Source organism: Lineus longissimus, chromosome 3 (genome assembly GCF_910592395.1).
Source record: "Lineus longissimus chromosome 3, tnLinLong1.2, whole genome shotgun sequence".
NCBI lineage: Eukaryota > Metazoa > Nemertea > Pilidiophora > Heteronemertea > Lineidae > Lineus > Lineus longissimus.
The window spans coordinates 16,266,996-16,280,070 of record NC_088310.1 but is presented as its reverse complement, the minus strand read 5'-3'; the positions used below and the strand labels follow the sequence as shown (position 1 = coordinate 16,280,070).

At 40.7% G+C, this 13,075-nt stretch overlaps 1 protein-coding gene and 1 long non-coding RNA gene across 5 annotated transcripts in view; one reads left to right on the top strand and one right to left on the bottom strand.

The window, feature by feature from the left end:
* LOC135484036 (uncharacterized) overlaps positions 1-13,075 on the top strand; it is a 30,835-nt gene that overhangs the window by 2,439 nt on the left and 15,321 nt on the right. The window lies entirely within an intron of this gene.
* Positions 1,940-11,612, bottom strand: LOC135484983 (uncharacterized). 3 transcript variants are annotated; one of them, XM_064766705.1, is made up of 4 exons: positions 11,478-11,612; positions 5,083-5,196; positions 3,422-3,634; positions 1,940-3,133 (listed from the first exon to the last, which is right to left on the bottom strand). In XM_064766705.1, exons 1-4 carry the CDS (start codon positions 11,536-11,538, stop codon positions 2,640-2,642), a joined length of 882 nt encoding a protein of 293 aa, XP_064622775.1. In that variant the 5' UTR covers positions 11,539-11,612; the 3' UTR covers positions 1,940-2,639. The 3 variants fall into 3 exon arrangements, with proteins under 3 accessions (XP_064622775.1, XP_064622776.1, XP_064622777.1); XM_064766706.1 differs by having other exon boundaries at positions 11,487-11,612; XM_064766707.1 differs by lacking the exon at positions 11,478-11,612 and adding an exon at positions 5,534-5,595.

Sequence of the window (13,075 nt, the reverse complement as noted above, 5' to 3'; positions counted from 1 at the left end):
CATCGAATATTTCCATTTCACTTGCTGCGCGACACTTTCACAAAACTGCTACTTAACCCTTTCAGTACTCAATGCTTTTGCAGCCACATGCTGAGCCTATTTTAGGCTAATTTTTGACCTTTTTTTGAAAGGGTACTGTATGTAAACCTATTGTATAGAACACGAGGCCGGTCTCATTCAGTTGCTACAGAAGAGAGATTTAGTTCTAAAAACAGTTTGTAGATGGAAGCACTGAATATATATAGTAATTTCCAGTTAACTGCATGCCACGGGAGCTGTGCCACACGAAAAAAGCGATGGTGTTTTGTGATACGGCTCCCGTATCAGACGTACTGCAAGGGTTTATACAACAAGAAATGTTTTCCAACCGTTAAACACTGTCAACCCGGAAATATTTTGGCGTTTTCTGCATTTACAGAAAATTTCTGAAATATATGTCGGGGGAAAAGAAAATCTAATCGAAACTATCGTACAAGGTTATTTTCAAAATGCTAAATCAAAAGTAAGCAAAAGCTGTAATTTTACAAAGCTGTGAAATAAGAGGGTCGCAAATCTTTCCGGGTTTAAAGTAGATGCTATCGTACATAAAATTCACGTATTTACGTGTAATACAATGCTTTCTAATACAACACAACACAATACAATGCTCTTTAAATGTGCAAGCTGTATAAAAAGATATACAAATGATTGCGTTGAGCATAAATGCCAGGTGGGGTTACCCCTGGCTAAATACCAGACATTTTCTTTGGTGGCCTCATAGTAAAGATTCAAAAAGACAGGGTGTTTGTTCCAGGACAACAGCTAAAAAGTCAATTGTTGCCTACATTTTCGACAAATTGGTACATTTTTTCAGTGATGAAAGTTGAACATTTAGGCCTCTGTGCCCCTAATCGATTTTTGAATAGACATGTAATAAATCATAAAAACGCATCACGCCTTCCAAAGTTAGACAAATTGTGTCATTTTGTATCTGGAGGAGATAGTGCATACTAGCTTCTCACTTCACTTTTCTCATCCAGCCAGATCTATACATAGTGCACATTTCTAGGCCCATAATGGGATGATTTTTAGACCTTCTATTCAAGCCACTATTGCCATTGAGGCTGCTGGTCAATCACCTGTCGTGGACCTACCAAAATGTATACATACACTGGCTTACTACAGTGGATGTTATGCCTGTGAAACTAGAGTATATAAAGTTTGGGGAACTGGCCTCTTCGCTACCGCACCCAGTACATACCAGGTCTGTGCACTACGCACCACTGGTCCATAATAATGCGTACTGCTAAATTTCACCCAAGTTCTATCATTCAACCACAGTCCCTATAACATTTTGGTCGGTCACACCTAAAAAAAACAGATGGCAGCACTGCACTCAACTCAATGCACACCTCGTCGTCGTTGGGTAATGCCATGAACCTTTTCCCAAGCCAAGTTAGGATCCAGGCTGCTCGGTCTATACCGGGTGCGGGCCAGGGGTACACTTCAAAAACCCTGCGGTAGCGAAAAAGCTAATAGACTCGTACCAAAAATATTCCTTCAAGTGTGGTGGCACTGTCATAAAGTAGAGGCACCTAGATGGGGGATGTCACGAAAATATTTTTACATAACCATCTTTAGTTTTTCCCCCATTTCAGAATCTAAGATTAAAGAGTATGTATATATAGGCATGGTGATTTCCTTATTAATATTTCATTCATCAATGAGTAATGAGTCATGAGAACAAGAAAATGTACATGTGCATGAGTTTATGAGGAGCAAATATATATTTTACTAAAAGCAATATGTATTATTTTTTTCAGGAAAAGAAAAAAAAATTTTGCTATAGGGGGGCAGAGTTACAGCAGTTATTCATGAAGGAAAAACTGTTTTGGACCATAGGCTTAAGGTTTCTGGCTCACTGTGAGTTGAACCCCCCCCCCCCCCCCCACCCTATCACCTGTAAACGGAAAATATTACCATGGTTGCGTGGACCAGGCATATTAAGTTCATAGCAGCATAAGAAATTGGTATGAAATTTAAATTTGCAATTACACTGTGGGGCCATTGACTTCACAATCTACCAACTCTTGAACTGTAAGTACTTCACCACTATTTTGGTGAAGTGCAATGAAGTACTGGGAATTAAGAATGTCTCAGACATAGTAAACTATATTTCAACCTCAAGACCAATCAATGATTCGTTTCCATTGTGACAAAAATATCCTGCTACATGTTCTAAGCTAGGTAGGATGAGAAGGACTGTTTGTTCATTTGACTGGATTGTCTGCCTTCTGTGACATCTGAGTATATAAATTTCTTCTATTGTCTCCTACCTGCCATGCCATTGAGGCTGATCTGTGCAACACGCGCCTGGTTTTGCTGTGACAGGTGTCAATTTTGATTGATTTGATCTCATATGCCTCAAATTTGTTCAGTCAACAGAAAATATGGTCACCAAATATTGTTCAGAATAATTATATATAATTAAATATGAGTTGGAAGTTAAAGATGGTTGGAAACGAATATGTTTCATTGGTCTGAAGGTCGAGTCTATTACATGGGATAGTTTCATCAGCAGGAGTGTTTCATTTCTTAGAAATGAATGGGTAGAAAGGGTTAAAATGCCTCAGCAGCAAACTCTTTAAAGGGGTACACCATTAATCTGAGCCACCAGTTGCACCAAGGGACACCTCTTCTCCTCCTTGAGCAGTGTTCAAGTTGTCAAAGTGGTGGTCACTCAAAGCAACCTTCGGATTAACTTCACTGGATACCTCAACGAGTTCATCCTTAGCCTCATCGTTTTCGTCAGTAAAGGGTGTCTTCACTGCGGTTTGAGCGTCATCGTCCAGGTCTTGGTCTTCTAATCCTGATGTTGGTTCTGGTTCTGGCGACTGTACCTTTTGACCAGTTTCTTCATCTTCAACTTGGTGACCAATTTCCTCAGTGGGCAGCTTGTCCACTTGAGTTTCTTTTTCTTCCGTTGTTTTCTCTGGGGTTTGTGTACCTTCTTCTTCTGTTATTTTCTCTGCGATTCGTGCACCTTGAGTAGTAGAAGTGACATCCTGAGACGGAGTGGGGCAGTTTGGTGGAACTAGCGGTAGTTCCTCTTCCTGATTTCCCATTTCAAGGTCTGCTTGTTTTTTCTTTGCCCCTGAAACATGTTTCAGTTGATACAATCTGAATATCTTCATATTGGTGATTTAAAACCTAAAACTGGAAGGCCACTATGAAAGTTTTTTGTGATAAGCTACTACGGAATTCAGCGGACATCTACCCATGGTCAATGAGACTTAATTTTTATTTCTTATGCTGTGATGGGGCAGCTCTATTGCTGGACTATGTACAGTAGTGGCCATATTTACGCCATATGCTATTTTTCAGCACTGTACATATTTAGAAGACAATGTTGATGTTTTCCTTGAGTTTTCTCCTAGCCTACCTTTTAGTCGCTTGATGGTTATGATCAGCAATACCACAATGACAAAGCCAACAGCAATGATGCAGATTAAAACGATGCCACAGTTGTTGAACTCCCATCCAGTTATCGCATCAAATCGTTTCTGCTGGGACTGAATCCTGGTCTCTCGGGACTGAATCCCGGTCTGCAGGGACTCAATCGTGTCCTGAGCATTCTCAAGGAAGAATTGTAAACCTGCAAGTGTGAAAGTTGGATACAGGTCCTTTGACAACAAACAGTATTTTTTTACTTATTGGTCTAATTTTTTGACATCATCTGTGTAGGGTGTGGCCCCCAATTCGTTTTTCAGAGTGTGGTGCCCTAATTTCCTTTAGGTTGTAGTTTTATGTCATGTCACCAGAATTTTACTTTTGTCTTGTTTTTGCCATCTTGATGGCGCTAGTAAGGTAAAGTTACAAGGAAATTTCAAGACTGCACACTGTACAGTCAATATTTTTTAACACTTTTGGGTATGACAAGTGTGGCCCTGACCAGCATACCGCAGAGGTCAAATTTAAAAATAGAAACGGCCAAAATCTGTGTTCTTGTACTGGTATGATAGAGAATCGCAAGTCAAAATCAGGTAGGTTGTCATTGGCATTCAGGTTTAAAGGGCATGAATTGCACATCACCAAACTGGCAGGTTGGGCATTTCACCCATCACCTATAGCAGGGCTTTGGAACAATACAAAGGCATGCTGTGGTAGGATGACTTAACCACAATTAAAGGGCATTTCACACGACCAACGTTTCGAATATGAACCTTCTCATTTCCTGTTTAGTCCAGTGAAGATCAAGCTAGACCAGGCCTGATGAACATGTGGACAATTATAGGGCCTGCAACTCATGTATGACTTGATGATGCATCAATTTCTTTGATACTGGCTGATGCTCGGTATGGGCATATTGCATGTATTGCTCGTAGAAAGTTTGCTTTTCGAAAGTTGGGTTCCTTGTTCCCCTGTCATTTTTCCCAGCATCCTGGTCATTATACCACCACAGCGTTAACTAACACTTTGGTTTCAACTAAAAGCAGCCTTGATACGAATTGATTGCGCTTTAAAAGGAGGTGCCACATTCAATTCTGTTCATACCGTTTTCAATCCGCTTTATTCAACACGATTCTTAAACCGAATCGATTGCAGATCATGCAGTTAAGCCGCATCAAAGAAACCGTATTGAAATTTTAGTGTCGCGCGCTTGATAGGTATTTTGATAAACAATGATAAAGAATTGTGTTCGCATTGCACTTGTGCGCAGCGTAACTTCCTCTTCCATTCCATCCTGCGTCAAACATTTTTGTCAATATTCCAATCACTACCACCGTCAAAAATCTGTCAAATTCATCATTTTTCATCAGAATTCGTATCAATTTAACTTTGAAAATATGGCAAGCAATGTGACCTTTGACCGCGGAAACTGGTTAATTGATATATTCATAGATGGCGCTGCGTTAGTGCGTATCGAGTGTGGCGTATTTTAAACAGGTTTCAATGCGCATTCGTTCCAGTGTGATGCGACCATTTTGAAACCGGTTTAACCAATTCGTCATATTCCGGAGAGCTCTCCACGGAAAAACGATTTCAATTCGGATTGAGTGTAAACACTGCATTTGTAGGACAACCAGGGGTCTTTATACTTACATTGCCTTGGACATTTGGTGGGGAATTTGTCACATACTGTGGCATGTGTGCTGCAGTCTGCACATTTCCCTGTTCCTTCACTGTAGAATTGACCTTTCAGACAATCTGAGTCCACTGTAAGAAAGAGCAGAGTATAGGGACACTGTTGGTTCGGTGAAAATCAAAGTAGAGACTTATAAACTTGCCATGTTTAAATGGGGTTGATGATAACATGGATGATTAACTGTCTGTTGGCACTCTGGTGATTGTGCATGGCTGCATAGTCTGCTCAGGAGGAGTACACCTTTGTGGAGAACTCCTTCGCATGTAAGTGCAGAGGGAATTTTTAAGAGGACGAAACCCTGATGTTTCCAAGAAAACAACTTTCAGCTACATGTGTAAAATTTGTGAATGAAAGGCACATAATTTAAATCACTAATCAATTTAATCACTTAAAATCACAAGTACTTACTAACATCCGGCATGTTTGATCCTTTACCTAATTAGTGTAAACAAGTGTAAGTGATGGTTAATTGTGTGATTGTGATACTTGAATAGTGAAAACCCAACTACCCGAACTGGAAAATTGATGGGGAATCACCTGTAAAAATTCCACATTGAAATACCTTTGACTTACGATTGTGACATTGAAGAGCACCATAAAAGAAATGAGTGTGTGGGTGTCATCTTGACCTCAATGCCATTTATGTTGTAACTTATTCATTTTTTCGCCCAGTCATTTCCGTTTTATTTCCTAATACCTACGTCATTTGTTAAAAAAATTTATATTTGTAAATGAAAAATTTGCAACTGTGTAAATACATAGTGAAAGTAAATTTAAACATTGCCGTTGTGTGAACACAGGTATATAGATACTATCAATTCTATAAAATTCTAATTACAGTATATTGGCATATATAATAACTGCACTACGACAGTCAGCATGTGTAAAGCATCCTTGTAATGGAAAATATGTGACAGGGGGTGTTTTTTTCGAAACCAAAACCGGTTCTTGAATTGACGAATTCAGTCGGGCAGGTGGTAGAGGTTGAAAGACTCTCCCAATCACATGAAAATTCCTTAAGATGGTCTCGTCCTCATATTTAGCTAATCTCACAGATGCATGTACATTCAATTGTTATCATAATTAGTCCAAAGGTTCCCAGTCAAGGCAACTTGATTTTTCTGTACTTATTTCTTTTCCGTAATTAGTCCAAGGGATTAAAGGTATAGTCTCTTCTAGGATCCGTTACTCTGATGGTGACTCAGATATGTGTAGGCGTACTCGCCTACTCAATTATTTGAATTGAGTCCTGTTTTGGTCATTGGAATTCTGATTCATGACCCCGAAAGCACATTTAATACTAGCTTGATCCCTTGTTCTTGTCAGTACATCATAACCTTGTTGGATGTAGAGGTAGCCAGTACCCATAAAATTGAATGCTGAACTTGGAATAAGATCTGCATTATTGATGTTGAATACTCAACTATTGTGCTTCTTGTGGGACTCTAAAGGCAGGTGCTAGGTAGGCTAGATAAAGTTACACAAAGTAACCAATAGGGGTCTCTCCCATCTCACAGTACCTTGACATTTTCACACTTGTGCGAGGAATATATTTAGTGCGGAATCTAACACGTGTAACATACCCAGTTCCCCTGCTAAGTCACCTGAAGTTGGCAAATTTAACCCCTCTGCTCCTGCTTGTAGTCCCCCTTTAACTACCAAGCTTTTATGTTTAGTCCCCGAGTCTACTGAAATAGCGGCGATCCCGTTGTCACCAATGGGGCATGAATGTTCTGTGGCATGACGGGGTGGGGTCAAAGTGTGAGATACACAAATTGAAAAATTGCAAACTCAATTTCAATTTCAAATTTCAAATGTAGAACCAACAGCGAAGGCAGACAAAATGAGTTTTAAGATTTGGATATGATATTGCACTGGAATAACTATTTTGCTCCTGTACCGCCCGTAGCCGCCCAAGCCGGATCTCGCTATACCGCCCAAGCCGGATCTCACTATACCGCCCGTGTTTAATACTCCCGCCCTACGATATCCAAGCGGCCGAGAAGTAAAGTAACACCACAGGGGCGACGCTTGGAGTGTAATCTTCATAATAAAATGCGTTCCTAGGTGGGTTGCTGTACATTTTACCAAGTAATACAGGGCTGTAGTGAGTTGGCGTCAGTCAGCCTCCTGACCCCATTCATGTATCCATGTACAGGAGACTGCCGGGTTGTGTTTTTCGATCGATATTAGGTTGGATTATTGTACATTAGGGTATCTTTATGGATTTTTTTGATTAGGTAGGAACTTCTTATGATTCTATTGTTTATTACAGGGCCTTTATATGAATTTTAACTAAATTGCTGAGAGGGTTAATGCTGTTGATACCAGGGGGTTAAATTGAAAAATTAATGATATCATATTGTAGGAATGATTGTTAGCTTCAAAATAAATGTCACGTGTAGTACTTCATTTTCAATTTTTTGTATCTCTTTTGCCAAAAGTCTATAATACACTATAGGAATACCTGGAAATCTTCAGGGCGATGCTGGAAATTTTTTTGTAGAACTGCAGAAGCTAAAGGGTTAACCAGTGCACAATTTACCACATTGTTGCTTATTTATTTGGCAAATAAACCAGTGGAAAACTCAAGAAATATATTATGTATTTCTGTTGGTGCTCCATTCACAAAAAAACCATCACCCCAGCAACATTCATCGGACGTCACTCAAGAAAAAAAGATGCTGTACATGTGTGGCACTACCACGGTGGGAGAATGTGCCATCATTCTTGACTTAAAATGCTCAAGAAGAGCAGTATATTTTATGTCATGTATCTGATGTTGAATTATCCCCCCCCCTCACACACACGCCATCCCTCGCATAATGTCTGATTGGCACAGGCTACATGCAAGGTCAGCTGTCACTGATTCAGGAGACATGCAAGGGACACCCTAAACTAAGAGCCAAGAGCCAAGAGCTAAGAGCCAATACTCTATTTAAGAGCCAAGTGTCACCAGGAAAGCCATGAGCAAAGGGAAAATATAGGCAAATGAATATAATTATTATCTTTGGGAGCCTGAGGCCCACAGGTGCTAAATAAATAATGTTTTTTTGTAACCGTTTATGACCTTGTAAGACATTGCCGCCTGGATAGGGGTTGTCTGCAGCCTGGATTTTTTATCGTACTATCGTTATGCCGTCTGTACAATACGGTGTACATTGTGTCTGCACTTCATACACTCTGTACAGGCTCACTATGCCAAATTGGTGGTGTTAAAGGGGGCTAACATACCATTTTTGATACAATGGTGCTCAGTGATGCAGTAGCTGTGTGTCATCAAGGTATCATTGGAAAGCAGATTACTTCTGGCATTATTAACCCCTTTTCACAGAATTTGTTCTTTTTCTGGGACACCCTGTATAGAAATTCATTTCCCAAAATCTTTCCAGTCCCAATGGCATAACCTGACACTGATTATATAAGGCCACCTTCAAGGACAATCCTGATCACGAGTTTTTACGGCGACACGGTGCCAGACAAAAATCAAGTTTTTAAAGTGACTCTAAGGCTGGGTTCACATAGAACTATACTATTTGGGTATTCGGTGCACATTTTGCCAGGGCACGCGGGTACCTGAAATCGAACAAGTAAATTTCACAATACTGGGTCACATAAGAGGGCACTATTCGAAAAGGTCGTATACCTGCATTTAGTATAGTATAGTGGGAATCGTGCGCGTTCGATTTTCGTGCAGCGTATACCACCCTGTTCAGAAGTGACCAGAGGAATTGGTAAGAACACGCATTTTAATGTTATCTATCACAATTATTAAAGGATTTATTGCATACTATAGGATAAGTTAGAAACAATAGTACTCATTTTTAGCTCACCTCTTAGCAGAGGTGAGCTTATCCCATACCGTGGCGTCCGTCGTCCGTCGTCGTCGTCGTCGTCGTCGTCGTCGTCGTCGTCGTCGTCGTCGTCCGTCGTCGTCCGTCGTCCGTTAGCAGGGCACGTTTCGTAACTGTCAGAGCTATTGAGTTGAAACTTGGTACACATGTACCCTTATGTAATGACACCTTGGAGACCAAGTTTCGGTCCGATTCGTTTCATGGTTTGGCCACCAGGGGGCCAAATGTTAAAAGTGAAAATATGCAATATCTCCCTTAATAGTAGTCGGGAAATTTTGAAAAAAATATGGTAGGTACTTCTAGCAAAGGTGCATCATATATCCTCCGGGTTTTTGATTTGACCTCCTTTTCAAGGTCACAGAGGTCAAATGGTGTAAATTGGCCGTTAGGATGTAACGATGGCACGTTTCTAAACTGCAATGACTATTGATACCAAATTTGGTACACATTTACCCCTTAGTCAGGTGATCTCAGGGACCGAAGTTTGGTCCAATATGATTCACCACTTGACCACCAGGGGGCAAAATCCAAAAACCTTAAAAATGTGATTATTCCTTAACTTCTTGCCCGATTGCCACCAATTTGATATCATGGTTACATCTAACCACCATACAGTATATGTCACACAGGTTTTTAATTTGACCTTCTTGTCAAGGTCACAGAGGTCAAATGGCGTAAATTCGCCGTCAGGCCGTAACTATGGCACGTTTCTTAACTGCAATGACTATTGATCACAAATTAAGTACACATGTACCCCTTGGTCAGGTGATCTCAGGTACCGAAGTTTGGTGCGATCTGATTTGCCGTTTGGCCTCCAGGGAGGGGGCCAAATCCTTAATTCTTCAAAATGCCATTATTCCTAGTAATGACTTGCCCGATTGGCACCAATTTTATATCATAGGTACATCTAATTCTAACAACCATTCAATGTGTCACCCGGGTCTTCTTTGATTTGACCTACTTTTCAAGGTCACAGAGGTCGAATGTTATGTAAATTGGCCATTTTGGGGAAATTGTAATTGCTTGGACCTACATCAAACCTAACACTACATGACACAATACCATGCTCTTTATCCATCTTTCCTCCACATGAGGTGAGCACAATGGCCCTGGCCATTTCATTACTCATTTTATTGCAATTTCTAAGTACAGGCCTTCATTACATGTTTTATTACTAATCAACTAAATGATTCTTTTAATTAGCATATAGCGAACTTCTTTCTTTCTTTGGTCTTTGTGCCTGGTCATCTTCATCCTTGGCTAAGAGGAGAAGAGCCAAATCTTCTTCGTCTGAACTGTCCATCTGATCGGCGCCAAAAGACGGAATACCGCACGCATGCTACCCTATGTGACTCGCCGTGCCCGCATAGCGTATAGCGAATACCGAATAGCGTATATCGAATAGCGTTTACCGAATACCGTATAGTTCTATGTGAACCCAGCCTTAGGGTGTTAATTTTTTTGGACACTGGCTAGTTCCACCATCCCTGATCTAGACGACTCCTTCATTCCAGTGCCAGAACCACTGACTTCATGGCTCCTTGCTGAAAACATCGTTCTTCCTCAAGGAGGGCCACCTAGACTAAGGCTGTGCCACAAAATGGCCCTCCCTCCCCTCCTTCCTCTCAGCTCCTTCCTCTAAGAATCCCTTTTCAAATCACTGGGAAAAACCATAGTCATGTGCCCGTGCGTTTGTTTACAATTTCATATCCCGTGAAATCTCAAAGATCACATAACCTGCTATCGCGTATTGGATATAACATTGACTAGTAGGACCGTAGATGGCGCAGTGATAGACAAGTGCGTACGCCTATCTGTACTGTAAAAAAAAGGTGATCGTGGCTCTTGGCTCTTTGCTCTTAGGTTAGGGTATCCCAACATCAAATTGTGACGACCTGACATTTGAGGGGAAATCTTGTGGAAATATTTGGCAGTGTCACATGTTTTGCATTTGAAAAAGTAGACATTGAAGTGGTAAATTTGAAATCAAGGTTTCTCATGATGTTTTCGTCTGGATGTAGATGTCCTCCCTGGCCATGCCCAATGTAAATATGTTTTTCATGGTTCTAGGAAAATTCCTTCCGGTCAATTGCCCCCGACAATCCCCCCCCCCAGAAAATTGCCCCCAGTAAAATAACCCCCTGTAAAATTGCCCCCAGTGAAAGTGCCCCCTTTGGAGCTGAACTCTTTACAAAGGTGTTTTCTCCTCCGTTTGCACTCCTAAGGCTCCCACCCTCCTGCCAACTCCTTGATGCAAACGCATCTAAGAGAAGCTTTCGACCAGTCGTAATGAACTCCATTTTTCAAAAATCTATGATAGACTCGGTGAAACTCAAAGATTCCTTGAATCATCGTGGAGAAACTGATCTTACATGAAATGTATAATTCATTTAAAAGGACGACCTCATGAAATTTTTCTAGTGGCAATATCACTGATACTGTTATTCATATGGCCTGATATAACAGCCTATCAAAATCAATATCAAATACCGGCTTACCATGCATACCAAGAGAAGTCACAATACATGCAGTCAATACCACCGTCTTCAAAAATGCCATGCTGATCTGCCCTACACCAACTGTATGGACTAAATGTTAGTGCTGAGTGGTTACTCGAGATGTTCCCATCAAGACTACATATTTCGAAAAGAGCTAAGTAGGCATTTTCTCTGGTTTATACTGAAGGATTTCATCATGGGATTTCCACTGGAAATCTCAGCCCCAGGATTAGTCAGCATTATTGAAAACTTTCCATTGACTTGATGATCACTTGGCAGTTTTTTATAGCGGGAACCACCATTAGTCAAACGCCGCTGTAATCAGGACAGTGTTGCAATAAAAGGCCACACACACCGTTGGCACTGCTCACTTAGTTGTTTGTTTACCACAGCTTTATCTAGACGCCTACTTTTCGTCAATAGGGGTCTCTCACATCTCACAGTATGTCAAAATGATTCACGCTTGTGCGAAGAATACATTTTAAGTGCTGAATCTGACATGACCCAGGGCCCTTACTTTGTATATTAGTCACCTGAAGATGGCCAAATTAGCCCCTCTGCTCCTACCTATAGTCCCCCTTTTAGTAGGACACCGAGGTCACTGCACTTATGCAGTGCATTTTGGTTGATGAAGTAATTACAATTACGTTGTCATCGTCTGTATCCTGTTTCGAAAACAGTGGCACGTTTCTTAACCGCTAGAGCTATGAACTTGAAACTTTGTACACAGGACCCCCCCCCCCCCCAGGTCAAATGAACTCTGACAATGAATTTTGGTTCGATCTGATTCTTGACTTAGCCACCAGGGGGCTAGAAGTGGAATCCTAAAAAGCGTGATATCTCTCTTATGAAATGACTCGTTTTTTATTATAAATTTGTGGTAGGTTCTCCTATCAAGGATACATCCCATATCATACGGGTTTTTGATTTGACCGAATTTTCAAGGTCACAGAGGTCAAATGGCGTAAATTGGCCATTTGAATGTAACTATGGCACGTTTCTTAACTGCTAAAGCTATGAAATTGAACTAGAAATTTTGTACACCAAATTGACTCCCTACGTATAACCTCTGACACCGTATTTTGGATCTGATTCTCGACTTGAGGGCCACCAGAAGGCCAAAACTATAAAGGTAAAAAGTGCAATATCTCGCTTATTAGTGATTTGTTTTCGATGTTATTTTTATGGTTGGTACTCCAAGGAAGGATCGATACATCACATATCCTATGGGTTTTTGATCTGCCTTCATTTTCAAGGTTCAGCAGTCAAATGGTGTAAATTGGCTGTTTGAGTGTAACTATGGCACATTGCTATGAACTTGAAATTTGCTACACATGACTCCCTATGTCATGTAACCTCCAACACTGAATTTCGATCTGATCTGATTCTGGACTTGGACACCAGGAGACCAAAACTAACAAAGGTAAAAAAGCGCAATAATTCGCTTATTAGTGACGAAGACTTGTTTTTGATGATATTTTTATGGTAGATACTCAAGCAACAATGCAGCACATGTCATACAGACTTTGGTTTGACCTATATAATACATGTAGCATATACCACTTTTGCGCACCGTGTCTGCTCACCGTGTAGATATT